At 37.9% G+C, this 14118-nt stretch overlaps 1 protein-coding gene across 34 annotated transcripts in view; it reads right to left on the reverse strand.

Annotated features, from left to right (window-relative positions):
- Positions 1-13868, reverse strand: part of LOC131206638 (sodium channel protein para) — a 30483-nt gene extending 16615 nt beyond the window's left edge. For 8 of the 34 annotated variants that reach the window (XM_058199274.1, XM_058199265.1, XM_058199266.1 and 5 more), the window contains exons 1-12: positions 13713-13868; positions 12057-12089; positions 8732-8887; positions 8175-8380; positions 6872-7000; positions 5827-5918; positions 5539-5751; positions 5326-5386; positions 4897-5041; positions 4325-4489; positions 2991-3266; positions 230-292 (exon numbers count right to left, since the gene is read on the reverse strand). In XM_058199274.1, the coding sequence (XP_058055257.1) occupies positions 230-292; positions 2991-3266; positions 4325-4489; positions 4897-5041; positions 5326-5386; positions 5539-5751; positions 5827-5918; positions 6872-7000; positions 8175-8380; positions 8732-8887; positions 12057-12089; positions 13713-13868 (1695 nt within the window). The remainder of the gene's footprint in view (positions 1-229; positions 293-2990; positions 3267-4324; positions 4490-4896; positions 5042-5325; positions 5387-5538; positions 5752-5826; positions 5919-6871; positions 7001-8174; positions 8381-8731; positions 8888-12056; positions 12090-13712) is intronic. The other 26 variants (XM_058199269.1, XM_058199291.1, XM_058199271.1 and 23 more) reach the window with 9 other exon arrangements.
- Positions 13869-14118: the final 250 nt, after the last annotated feature.

Genomic DNA, 14118 nt, shown 5'->3' on the forward strand with positions numbered 1-14118 from the left:
GAGAAAGAGAAAGAGAAAGAGAAAGAGAAAGAGAAAGAGAAAGAGAAGAACCATTACATCAGCTATGCCATATATCGCCAATCTTTTTGTGATGTTGAAGATAAAAAAAGTATAATAAAGTCGGACAAACAGAAATATAACACGATTTTACAGCAGTAACCAATAGAAATGGGAGAAAATAAAATGTAAACATATAAATGGTGAGGTGCAGTTTTCGATTTGATTGTACCTGATGTGATCCTCTAGATCCTCTACGAAGATTAAATGGTGAACCGGGTAATGAAAGTGAAGCCTAAAAAGTAACAGGTTTTCATTGGTTAGTGTGTTACTGTTACATTGTAGATCGATTTTGTGTTTGAATTTATGGTATGTATTGTGAAAATTGAAAATTGTCATTTTGTGCTTATAATGATCAGGTGGAAATTAACTGGGATATTACAGTTCAAAGTGTTGCACTATCTAATATTCCTAGAGGCAATTATGTATTGATTTTCGTATATATATAGGCTACGCACAGTAAATGTCGATACAGCAAAAGTGACTACTGAGTTGAATGTCACAAACTAAACTTTCGCTGCTAAATTGATGGACGACCAGGTCGTAACTTAAAAGAAACAGTAAATGTTATAATAGCTTACAAATATAGATAATGAAATGTGAATGTGAATGTAAAATTTGGCCTCAGTTCTTACCGGTTACCGATGGACCATCATCGTTACCGGATATATATTCAAATTTATTTATAAACACAGGTTTTTAGTGTGGATAAAAATGTTTTCTAATTCGGCATACAAACTATGTTGCGGCCATATAGTTGCATATTTCATAATACTCAATAATAGCACCCAATAAACATAGGTAGTTACTGTAAAAGAGAAAAGGTTGAGATTGCAGTATGTACTATAGCTGCCGGGTATTTCCAGTCGAAAAAAAAAATTACTAATTCGGAATATAAAATACCGGCAATCATGCCGGCACTTTAAAAAAATTACAAATAGACACATATTTAAATTGTGTCTGTAAATTTTAAACGTTGCCATTTCGAATTAAATGTTTTCGTTAAAAAGTTAGATATTCAATTAACTTGATAAGAACTATATTCCACCGCCGAACTATTAATAACAAAAACAAACACCGTGCGGTTTCACAGTAGTCGGGAGGTTAACATTACTCCCTCGGACAGTGCAACAACGAGAATGAAGAAAAATTTAAAAAAATTAAAAATCGGTCTGCGCGCTCTTACTGATAACAAAATAAAAAAGCATAATCAAATAAAACCCTTATGTACTTCATTATGGGTCAATGAGGTAGTAAACAAAAATTAAGTTAAAAAACAAACTCAAGCCTAAACCTACCTTCTGCATAGTCGCGACCGCCGTTGGTCGTTGGAGTTTGAGTAGTTTCAAAGTGAAGTTGTTTTGAGTGTTTTGTATGTGTATGGAATTATGTAAAAAAAAATGCATGATTCAATTTAAGAGATGTTTTCTTGTACATGAATATTAGTGGTGCCGAGCTACAAAAGTGTAAGATGTTACCATTGTGTTGAAATTCAAAAACTTTCAACAGTCTTTGTAAGGAATAAGTACCATAAATCATACATACGTTCGCTATCGTAATACAATACAAACGATTTGTAACTAAAAGGAATTTAATCATGAAGACATAAGGTTACCAGCCACCTAAAATATTCGAAATTCCTCTACTTACAACTTATTTCTATGCACGGGGTCAGAGATTCATTTAGCATGTTCAATTGTGAACTATGAACGCAATTTAAAAAATATTACTCAATGCTCGACTCAAAAGCGTTACTGTATGCTTTGTAGTAATAAAAAATGTAAAAGATTGTTGGAAGCTCAAAACAATCAACATCCTGAACGCGTCGCTTCAATTTTGCTTATAACAATTAATAGCCATGAATATGAAGCTAAACTGAGTTTATTATGCAACAACAAACAGTTCATGGAGTCACTGTTTAGTGACACACTTATTCAAGTATTGTTTTTCTAAGTTAAATGTGTTGAATTATTGTAGGGCAATTTTCTATAGTCGAGACTTTCTCAATAAAATTCATGTAGGCAAGCACCGACTCTTCGAATTAACGTTAACATAAAGAATACCTACAACAGTTTTGCGGCATTAATAGTTCATTATGAGTGGCTGATATAGGCTCTGCTTTTCTAGGAATGTGTGATCGTTGAATAAATTTAATTTATGTTCTGTTTTCCGTTTTCCAATGTACCAACCGAAACCCGGCGTGGCCGTCAATCAATTTACCAAACCAAACCAACTAAAATTGTTTAATGATCAAGCATATGCTGACGGTGTACATTTGTTCGTGACGGTGGTTTTGGATTGTGTAGTTTGTGTCTCTGTTACTTTATGATTCATTTTGGTCACATTATTCAAATCTACCATAGAGGATACGCTAGACAGGATCATTTCGAAAACTGTGTATTCAAAAATACTGTGTATGGTGTGTTTTTTTGGTTCATTTGACTAAAAGTAGCATTTTGGTCATTAGGTTAACATCGTCTGTTTTTTTGAATTTGCGCGACAATGCATTAGCAAACATCTCTGACACAAGGTTGAGCGGAACAAGGCGCCATGTGTGCCAACCCGGGTGCGGGATAAAAATTTTTATCGAATATCATTCAACGGACTTATGGTTATGATCGGTGTCGATCATCAGCGTGAAGATGGATATGATTTGTAAACATGGAACAATAAGTAGAATACAGTAGAATGGGTACGGACGACACGATACCTTATACCTTCTCTTTTGCAAAAGAAGTACGAATTTGGTATAAACGAGACTTTGACAAATGGTGATGGGCTGGGTTTGATCGAAAAGTGTTCAACTGAAGTGGTGTTTCAAAAGAAATGTTTCGATAATCAAGAAAACGGCAGAACGATTGAACATACGACGGTAATAAGGATAGAAGGGAAAATCACAAGAGTAGAGTGCAAAAAGCGATCCCCATACTTACCGCACTCACTTTACGGGCTTTTGCAGTGCCAGCTGCAGTAGCTGTTGGTGCGGTTGTTCTTGTGATTTCGCTCACCGACTCCAATCCTTCGCTCCGAATGGACATCTTCTCCTTATTGTTGTCATCGTTGCCTTTTTCCTGCCCAACAAACAGCTCGTAGCTGTGGCAGGAGAAGTCTGAGGGGCTCTTGGCAATTTCCGGATTGGCAGCCGCCGCGGCAGCCGCTTGCTGCGCTTCCAGTTTGGCTGCCTTAGCTGCAGCCGCCTCTTCCGCTTCCTGCAGCGGTGTTCAGTGTCACCATCACAAAACATAAAACGTGATATTAGATTACGTTACGAAATGAAATGATTACCTACACGAAGAGGCAAGTGGACTAGTGAGCGGCTTCATTATGTTTTACACACATACGCACACACTTTGTAACATAAATGAACGGACGAAGACGATCACTAAAACAGGCACTGTCGTTGTGACAAGCATTGTTACACTTTTTCAAAGCAACATAAGGATTTACCACATATCTTACAAACGACATCCTAACGTATGTAGATACCATACGAATGAACACAAAAGCCTCGCCTGCTCTTGAACACTTTACGGTATGCTTACTCCAATTTGTTTTTGTGTATTTCAAAGCCTCCAACATGTAAACTCAAGGAAAACATAATTACCTTTTTTTAGAAAAGGTCGTGTGATTTAAATAAAATTGAAAAACAAGCTGTTAGAGCTTTAAATGTATTTAACAAAGGAACCATTTTGATAGTGGTGGCCTTTTGATAGTGAAATAAAGAATAAACACAATAGCAAACATAAATACAAATGTTGCAAATCTCAAGTTGTTTCAATAAAACAAAACTGCTGCCTCCCTTGGGAGCTATTATTTTGCTAAAGTTTTTGCTTCGAATCGGCGAAATGTTTCTCTTTGCATTAATCCTTTTTAGAAACATAATAAAACTAAAGCTCAACGCACTGGATCAAGTACAAAAATCACTTGGAACTCTAGTTTTTTGTTGTTGTTGCCTTCTGCGTTTCTGTCTGGTTCCATTTCCACATGAGGATATGGAAACCTAACTCTCATTTAATAACAAAAAATAATCAAAATAACAACAAAAATCTTGAAGTACCAAAAGTACGGCACTACAATCACCGAGTGAAACATGAGAAATAATCATAACACTATTGTTATGTACACACATAAGTCAAATGTGGAGCAAGGTAAGTTGAACAAAAGTGGAACGCACAGCGATGTACACGTAACATAGCATCTTAGCATTGATGACGACAGTTATCATTAAGTTTGCGTTTTAATTGGTTCAAGGAAAGAATATTCTCACCCGAAGTGCTTCTTCCTCGGCGGCCTCTTCCTCTTCGGCCTTCTTCTGGAGTTCGTCGTACGACATGGCGACAATGGCCAAGATTAAATTTACAAGGTAAAACGAACCCAAGAAGATAATCACAATGAAGAAGAGCATGTGCCACGGTCCAGCTGATCGTAACACCTGTTTTGCACACCAGCGAAGAAAGTGATTTAATTTTAACACGTGTTTGCAGTTGATACAATCAAGAAGAACGTTAAGGAGTTAATAAAAGTAGGAAAATGAAAGAGGAATAGAATTAGTACACTCAATGAAATTAAATTGTGGATTGACCCACACACTGATTGATTATTGAACAGAACTTTATAGTTATAATAGACTGGAAGCATTAATTGTTTTGGTATTAACCAATAGGCGCGCCATCGGTTACCGTGACTCTAATCGGTCACATCGGTAAAGTCGTCGCGCCTACTGTTGTGAACAACCAACCCGAACTGACTTAAAAAGGGTCAAACGATCAATATGCTTCGAAATCAAAATTATAAATAAGTAAATTGTTTTGTTCTATGTGATACAATCTTGATACGAACCAGTTGATATAAATTCTCCCAATAATCTTGAGTCATTAGACGAAAGGCAGACAAGAATGCCCATCCGAATGTATCAAAACTTGTATACCCGTAATTTGGATTTTTACCGTAACCTTGTAAACAAATGTAACCTTCATCACATTGCCTGAAACGGGAGTAAAATCCAAACGATATGGTAAGTAGATGCACTGTAATTACGGAGCTAATGCCATGATATTGCTTAAGTGCTGCCACCACACAAACAATTGGATGACGGCAAAGCAATCCAAGCATCAATCTCCAGGTTGTGAGACAATTCTTAGCTTCTCGCTGGCGAGCCATCGGCTAGTGAAAGGTCCCCGTATATTTAAGGAACGAAGACGGCCGATCGAGCTCGGTATTGCTTCAACAACTAGCATTTCATACTAGAATAATGAAATGTATATTTACCCTGCGCCAGACGAATTTCCACAAAGAGGAAGATCACCACTTTCGGAATAGAACCAATTCGCTGAAAGGAAAGTGAAAATGATGGGCTTAACTCTACCATTCGTCTTCCACAAGAAAGGCACACACAGTCTGTTTGGTGTAGTTGTCGTTTGTCGGGCTCGTTTCAAGTGAGCCCTAGTGACACTGCCTGTGCACTAAACTGTGCATACTCACTTTCGTTGCTGTTGAACAGCTCCCAACTTTCGTGGGTTAGATTACCCCAGGAACCGTCCTTTGGGAACTCCTTGATGCACTTTTGCGTTAGCACACCCATATAGATCTGCAGCCCCATTAAAGCAAACACGGATAACGAAAACATCGTTAAAATTATCACATCTCTGAGATTTTTCACGGACTCAATGACAGCTCCGACGATGGTTTTTAAGCCTGCAAAGATGGACATGGAATGCGGTAGAGTTGTAAAGGAGAACGAAAGCGCTATAATTGACTGTTGATACCTACCCGGAACGATGGCTACTGTTTTGAGAGCTCGTAATACCCTGAATGTTCTCAATGCAGCGAGATTACCCAAATCTATTCCCATAGTTACATATCTGTTGAGTTTGCAAGTGAGAAGCACCACGTAATTTTCCAGCACACCCGATCCAGCCAGTGTTTGAAGAGATGGAAAAAAGGCATAACAACAAAATCAATTGGGATATAGTTCGCCACAATGGCTTCTGATGATGGTGCACTCGAATTACAGCATTCGTTTCGAATAATTTAGCATCTAGTGTATGCCGCTTGGTGGAAACAAGAACTAGTCACCGTCACCGTAGCAACACCGTCAGGCGTTGCCTCGAAAAACTTGACGAAAAAAGTTCTTCTTGTTACGCAAATGAACTTTGGAAGTGAACGTACATAGTTGATTGAATTTTTCATTGATTTTTGTTTCATGGGCGTGTTTTGCCTATACAATATACATTTGATTTGTTTCTGTTTGTCTTTTTGTAAACAATCAAATCTAGCTCTATTGGAAAAAGATTTTGTGTTTTGTTACTAGCTAGGCATATCGTTTGTTTCTTTGAGGTGCTTTTCGTTTTATGATTGTAACAAAATAAAATTTATGTATTCCACCTACTATCTCTAGTACAAGTAAATTAACGTTTTCAATGTACCGTTGTGAAAATATTTGGGAAGGAACAGATCACGAAACAGAGAAAACAATTGTTTGGAAAAAAAAATCAACTACTGCACATTTTTCGTACAACTCAAAACATGGTATTTTTAAGTGATAAACAGAACAGTGATATATCTAGCTAATGTCTCTATGTTCGGTAAGTATGCTAAGAGAGGATGAAAGGTCAAATAACATTCATAAAATCAATCGAAAATTGTGCTTCTTGAAGCAACAACACCGATATTGGTTCGAAATCACCCATCCGAAAATGTATATTATTTATTTTGCAATATTTTGAAATGATTTGAAATCGTAATGGTGAGCAGAAAAGGATAATGAGGATGATGACTGTTAGTTGTTTGATTGCTAAAAGATTATATAACTCACGCTAATGCTATTACTACGAAGTCCAACCAATTCCATGCATCTCTAAGATAAGTAAACGGTTGTAATATGAAACCTCGCGCCATCACTTTTACAGCTGATTCGAACGTGTAGATGCCGGTGAATATCACCCTGTAGTTTTGGGATAACAGCGTAAGACAAAAACGGGGAGTAATTTTCAGTGGTCAGAACGACAATAGATTATGTATGAATGGTATTAGGAATGGTAGAGCGTTTCTCGTATGAAACTAGCATTTGATAAATAGTTGGTAACAGCACTGTTCATAAACCCTGAAATCTATTCTTTTGTACAATCCTTAAACCTATTTACAGGAGTTTTTCGTTTGAATTGTGAAGTGCTTGCAGCCTGCAGTTTGCTTCAACAGGCACGGTGCATTCGAGTAGTGCGTTTTATCATAAGCAACAAAGTTGGGTTTCGCAGAAGAGACACATTTCTTTGAATGCCGTTACTGAACACTCACAAAAGAAGGTATAACAATAGTCACATTGGGCCAAGAAGCGTACTCAAGTTCGGTAAATTTGGCTTAATATCGCACTGATTACTAACCAAGTACGGACGCCGTTCTAATCTACTGATTAGTCGTATGTTTCAGTCTTAAGCGTTGAACATTTAAACTATGTCTTCACGTGTGTAGGTTAAGCTATTTCCTATGGAGTTTATAGAAATTTACGGCCATTGTATATCAGTAAAAGAAAATAATAGAAGGTTGCCTTCAAAATACATTTTGTGAAACACATCTGTAACAGTATTACGTATAGTAATGTACATTTAAACCTAGTTATCAATTTGCCACAAGAAACAAACGTAATTATTGAGAAATTCTGTTTTTTCTTATACCAGAGAGCATAATAAATCAATCACTCAATATTTCGTTAACAAAGTATAGAGAAACCACACAATAACAGAAAAAATATTTCTAGCACTATTGAAGCTATCTTAAAAACAGCTATAGATAAAACGCCATATGAAAATTTCCCAACAGAAGTCCCACAAACCTCAAACAAACACTATTACGATTAAAAGACGTCATATTAGAGTGGGGTCGTTGGATGACTAATTTGGAATAGAAACCGTAACGAGAGATAGTAAAATCAATGCTTTGAATTAACAAAGGCACTAGTAATGAGGGTTAAGAAAAACCCAAAGATAGAAATGGGGAGTAACACTCAAAAAATGAACAAAGGGAGCAGTGGTGAGCGTGATGATGGGAAAAATTAAGTGAAATGAGAGAAGTCGGTAAAGGGTAGATCGTGAGAGGCTGGCGATGGCCCTTCGTGTACTTACTCGGTAGATTCGACTGTGGGCGTGCTAGGCATAATCATCAATATACAATTAACAAGAATGGTCGTTATTATAAAAAATGAAAACAGTGGATGTACTAAAATATAAATAGCTACACGACGTATAGGATTGAACGGATCAAGTACATATAATGCGTTGCTGGCGGAGAAACGAAAAATATCTTTTCCTTTGCTAACTACTACGAAGGTCTGTGAAAGAGAAGAGAAGAGAAACGAAGAAGAGAACTTTACTGTCTCGTTTAATGTCGTGTGGTGACGCAAACAGACTGACGATTTTCCATTCTTCGCGCAGTGTTCTCTGTAGGTTAGGGTTGAACGGCGGGCTCGCACTTTTAAGATGTAGACGGAAATGGAACACTAAGTCTCAAAACTTGCCAAGAACGGGGCATCGTCAAGCAGTGCGGCTGTTAATCATATGGTACGTTTGATCAGCTATATCAACAACCCAGGCGTCGCTCGGAGACATTACGAAATAACACCAACGCCATTGCATTAACTCCGCCGCAAGGGCAACGGGTTTCGATTCTAGTAAATACTTACTCTTTGATTCGAATAAAATCCGTCGATATCCTCGAGAGGCGTGGAGGCCAATTCCGGAGGGAAGCTTCCTTGCATTCGAACTGGGACCGGAACTCCCTGTTCAAGTGTAGGATCCGGTTGGGGGCCTTCATCCTCATCTTCGTCATCGTAGCGTATCTACAACGTCCAGCAAGCGGTGGCATTCGGTGCGCAATTCGGGTTCGAGATCGGGTGTCAAAAAAGCATCACCCATCCAGGATGGTTGATGGCGGTACGTTAAGTTTGGTAAACGGGCGCGAATCATTGATTGCAACCAAAGACGACAGTTGTAATCATATCGTGGGTGGAAAAAGAGAAGAAACAAGACACGCGAATGTAAGAGTTAGAAGAAAAATGGGGGAAAAATGGCAAAGAAACAAATAACTTTCGTTATTAATTCGATCATGCCTACAGTAACGGAAAGTCTTCCTCCGCAGCGTGATAGTTAGTGTACTAAGATAGTATACTTCGGTACAAACATCGATTGTTGTAAAAGTATCTAACAGGTTGTAGGCTAAGCTTAACGAAGCAAAACATTCAGCATAAAAGCGTAATGTACAAGAGATGGGAACGTACAACAAAAATATTGCTCCGGGAGCCACACCAAACGTTCGCACACACACACAGATACACATACACACACATACACGCACACATATATACACGTTCACACAAAAGAAAGAAAAATCCAAGCGTTAGTATTTGCGCCACACGGTGTGTATTGGGCTTAAGCGCAATCGACTAGAGGTGCCAGAAGTGAAGGAGCCTTCCGAAAAGCCTCCAGACCCCCTTCGTAGCTGTCAGTTGTCTTCGCCATTGTTCGCTACCTCGCGAGTAGCCGACTGACAATGCTTCCGTACCTGGTCCCGATACCTGAAGGATGCCATTATTCAGATCTGGTGACTGATTTTGTAAACATTGAGGTGTTGCCAGAGCTGCCACCTGTTTGCGGTATGTGCATTTTACCCTGTGCATACGCAATAAAAGGATGTCCGCAAGGCATGACACAGTGAATGGGGTAAAAACTATGGCTGACCAAAGAGGACACGGTAAGAGATCGGAAAAAAGATCAACATGAAGCAATAATGGAGCATCCTCGGTACTAGGCAATAAGGAGCGACCAGGTGGAAGAGATTTCGGGAAGCCGTGCGAGGTCGGCAAAAGCATAGCATTGGCACATGGTTCCTCAGATTAGAGTATCAATAACTAGAGTCGATGTAGACTCGATCGATGCTTCCGGTTGTTGGTTGACGTGAAAGGAACTAAAGACAGCGTAATAAACAGAATGAAGTAGTCCCAGATTGAAAGCACGGCGAGTGAAGCAGTGTTGGTTCTCTGTGGCCGTCGCATAGAATAGTGCTTTCGTTGTTCGTCACGCCAGAGTTTTATGTTTGCTATTTTTTTGTACTTACTTGTACCATAACACATTTAGAAAAGAGCATATTATTAAAGCATCCAGATCGAACGCCTTTTAAAACAATCAACGGACGTATGGATTGAGGAACTAGGAAATCACCATACTATTCTTCATCCTTGCATTATATACCTGAATATCTTAAAAATCCTTCTATTATGTACTTTTGGCACGTAATGAAGTGCACGGCAAGTTCGTCGAAATAATCGAGGGTTTGATAAAGATAGTGACAGTGATATTGTTGTGGCTATGTACCCGTTGCCAGCTTAATCGATCGAGATGCAATATTAGGTTAAGGATTAGGTAGACTGAGGCCAAGAAACTGTTAAGAAGACTTAGATTTAAAAATTAATTTATGTTCTTGTGTTACTCTACGCGTGTTTTTTTATCTCAATTGATGAGCATTTATCTACGTTGCTGTAGTTGCACAGCAAGTTAAACGGTTCTCGGGCCAACGTTCTCTCATACGGTAGGGGCAGTTTTCACACTGCCTTTTTGTTAAATTTCTAATATTTTTAAAGAAAAATATAGAAGCTATCATCATTCCAAGTATGACATCAGAACATTACCATTTGGTGCCTTCAGCCATGGCCCGCCAGCTTATCGCTACCATCGATCAGTATACGTTTTGAACAATGATGATGACACAACATAACAGTCCTAAGCATGGTGCAACCAATTTTCTAAGTAATCGGTCAGACAAGCCCATGACCAGGGACGCAGCCCTGGCACGGAAAGATGGAACAAACCTATCCCCGAAACTATACCGCGGAATTCCCAAAACAAATAAACTAATTACGAACGCGATGCCAGGCGATAACATTTTCCACCATTGCCGCTAATTTCACTGTTTGTTTTTCTTCTCCACTTACATACAGAGTCCATATTGATTTGTGTCTGCCTCATTTCAATTGCAATGCACTAAAACAAATTAAAACTGGTATCCAGACACCTTGTAATATGCCGCATGGAACTTCATCTACACAATGCTGCCGAAATTTAGCATTTTTCAATGCGTTGATATTTTTTCTGTCACGTCAAATCTACTACCTATGCCATTGAAGAAAAAGTAACATAATCGGTGCATACGGCTTCAAGTGTGGCGTTGTTGGCGTTACAGTTATTTTTTACTGCCGCTTCAACCCCGTGATCCCACTTTGCACAAACCGCCAGCATCGGGACATCGGGAGACCGTGCTAAGATTATTTTGTTCCTGTTTTCTTTGTGTTATCTATATAAACATATTAGTCATCTTACACTTTGTTGCAGTACGTAGTACAATAACATTAATGTTTATACAAATTTTGCAGTGAAATTGAGGTTAGACATGCTTTAGTTTACAGCAAAACGCGTAAGCAACGCAACAAAACAGAATGTGAAACTCACTTATGGATTTAAGAGTCATTTCATAGCATGAAGTATTTCATGTTTTCGGCAAATTTTAGGCTACATCAAAGTACTTTTAACCTTCATTCAATTTTTATCAACGGATTTACAGAGTATATTGTACACCAATTTTTAAATTATATTCCCGAATAACTTATGTTCACGTATGATTCTTCAAATTCACAATGTGAGTCATTACAGCGCAAGTTCAAGTCTTTACCAGAAATATGAATATTAAGAATAGCAATGGAATGCAAATCGCTAAAAACCTCGTAAGCAGATTGGAAACGTGATACTAATCCACCTTGAATCGATGTAAAAGAAAAGTTGTCTAGTTTTGCAGTAGAAACGAAATGTTAAGGATAAATGGAAAACGTAAACGTAGTGAACTAAAATGACTAAATGAAAGTTTCAAGAAAAAATATCATAACAAATCTATATATAATAATCTTATATATAGATCGAGCTTTGCTTGCGCTTGCTGAGTATTTGAAATGACAATCTTACTTCTTTTTTCTTTTTCTTCCGACCAAAATCACTCTGTAAAGAGGTGTTAGTTGATATGTATTAGTGTATGAATTGAAGTTATGCATTCTGGGCTGCAACCTCTACTTGGATGTTCAATGGTTGCAGTGCGAATTTGCGGTGATAATGGCATTAATGTTGGCGAAAGTTACTAGCGTGGTCGTGAATTGTTTACGGTATCACTGGACGGCACAGAACCCTGGCCCTGAGCAGTTCAAATTGTGCTAACCAATTATCGTTTCTGCAAACACTGTAATTGATGCATTAGTTCCCTTGGGAGTTACATCAAATACTACAGTTAAAATAATTCACGATCAAATTAAATTATTGGTGGAAGTCGATTTTGTGGTTGTGCCGAAGCAATCTATTCTAAGCGAATTTTAGCTTTTCAAGTAAGATTTGGTAGACTGAAGACCCCGCAAACCGTGGAATAAACACATTGATCGTATTCCTTTTTTTGTTTGAATTTAAATCATAGACAATGAAAAAAACGGCAGAGATACTTGAAGAATAAATGGCGCTTTTAAGGGCCAACCGAGACCATGGACATAGCCCAAAACATGCACAATATCGAAACATCATTTGAAGGAACGTTCGAATTACTTCATCGAGTTAGTTGCTTTTCCAGATTCAGTATGGTGAGAGTATTTCACCCTCATTTCGGGTATTTTCACCGTCGCCTATAAGTTAATTTATTTTATGCTTAGTTTAATCTTGCAAATTATCTAAATTAGCATTTCAATCACAAGGATTGAATTGTGAAAGCTTTGTAGGCAGACGACGACGTCTACATTTCTAGGGACCGATTTGTAGTAAAACGATTTCCTTCGTGATCGTAATTATACACAATATTTCTGAATTAATGTAACAATAGCTGATATTTTTGGCACATCTTACAAATTATGTTAAACAAAAGACCGAAGCAAAAGGTTTCCAAAAACAGATAACGACTGACCATATAGACAGACTAAGCATAATGTTGCGATTTTAGTTACTGAAATGAATGAACAAAACAAATAAATTCTTGGCAGAGTTGCAGTAGTAATGCAAGACAAATAAGAACTGAGAGTTTTATCGATTCATTAATGTTCAACTTAATAAAACAAATTTAGCGCATGTCATTTCTTCTGACCATGCATGCATTTCTATTATCTGAAGGTAGCACGAACAAAGGCGTCATTTCGTAAGTTTTATGTGCTTACGGAACATGAGATAGCACGGAACAGATCGTCTTTCTTCGTTTTGAATATGGGCACAACGGGAACATTTATGTACACAATAAGACATAGCAAAAATAGACATCAGATGAAATTTACATAAAACATATTAAATTTAACGGCAAATACAGAGTAATAGATTGTACAAGGAACACAGAGATAGAAGTTTTTTTCGCAGATAAAACCAATACCAAAAAGAGGACCAAAAGTAATGCGTACAAATAATGTCCGAAGAAACAAAACTAAATTTAGACATAGGAGGTACTATTACTGAAATTTAGAAACTTCAAAGGCAGATTCCGGAGAACAGATTGGCGAATTGTTCGACATGGATTTGAGTCAAATGGGGTATGGATGAAAACAGTACAGAAGCGATCCTGAAGCCTTTTGGGTGTATTGTTTTCCAATTTCACAAAACTACACAATTTACCTCCCCCTCGGCTCGCTTTCTTTCCAATTCGCGTTGTTTGGCTTCTTCATCGGCAATTCGTGCTTCTATAACTTGTAATGATTCACGGGTGAAAGGACGGAACAAACTACGTTCTTCCTCAGATATCGAATCGGAGTCTTCGGTCATTGTCTATATGGCCAACAATGAGAGCCTCAGATGTCCAAGGCCTGCAACCGGTGACAGAGAAAATAGGTATCATTCAGCACGAGTTCAAAAATGGAACATTTTACATCTAAAAATAAGAACCATGTTTTGTTTATAATGTTTAATGTTAATGTATTGGACAAACAACGGAAACTCCTCTAGCTTCTTCCTTACGGCTACTTTTTTATTATACGAAGTTTAGGCACTTACATGGGGCTCATGAATTTCGTTC

Source organism: Anopheles bellator, chromosome 1 (assembly GCF_943735745.2).
Source record: "Anopheles bellator chromosome 1, idAnoBellAS_SP24_06.2, whole genome shotgun sequence".
Classification (NCBI taxonomy): Eukaryota; Metazoa; Arthropoda; class Insecta; order Diptera; family Culicidae; genus Anopheles; species Anopheles bellator.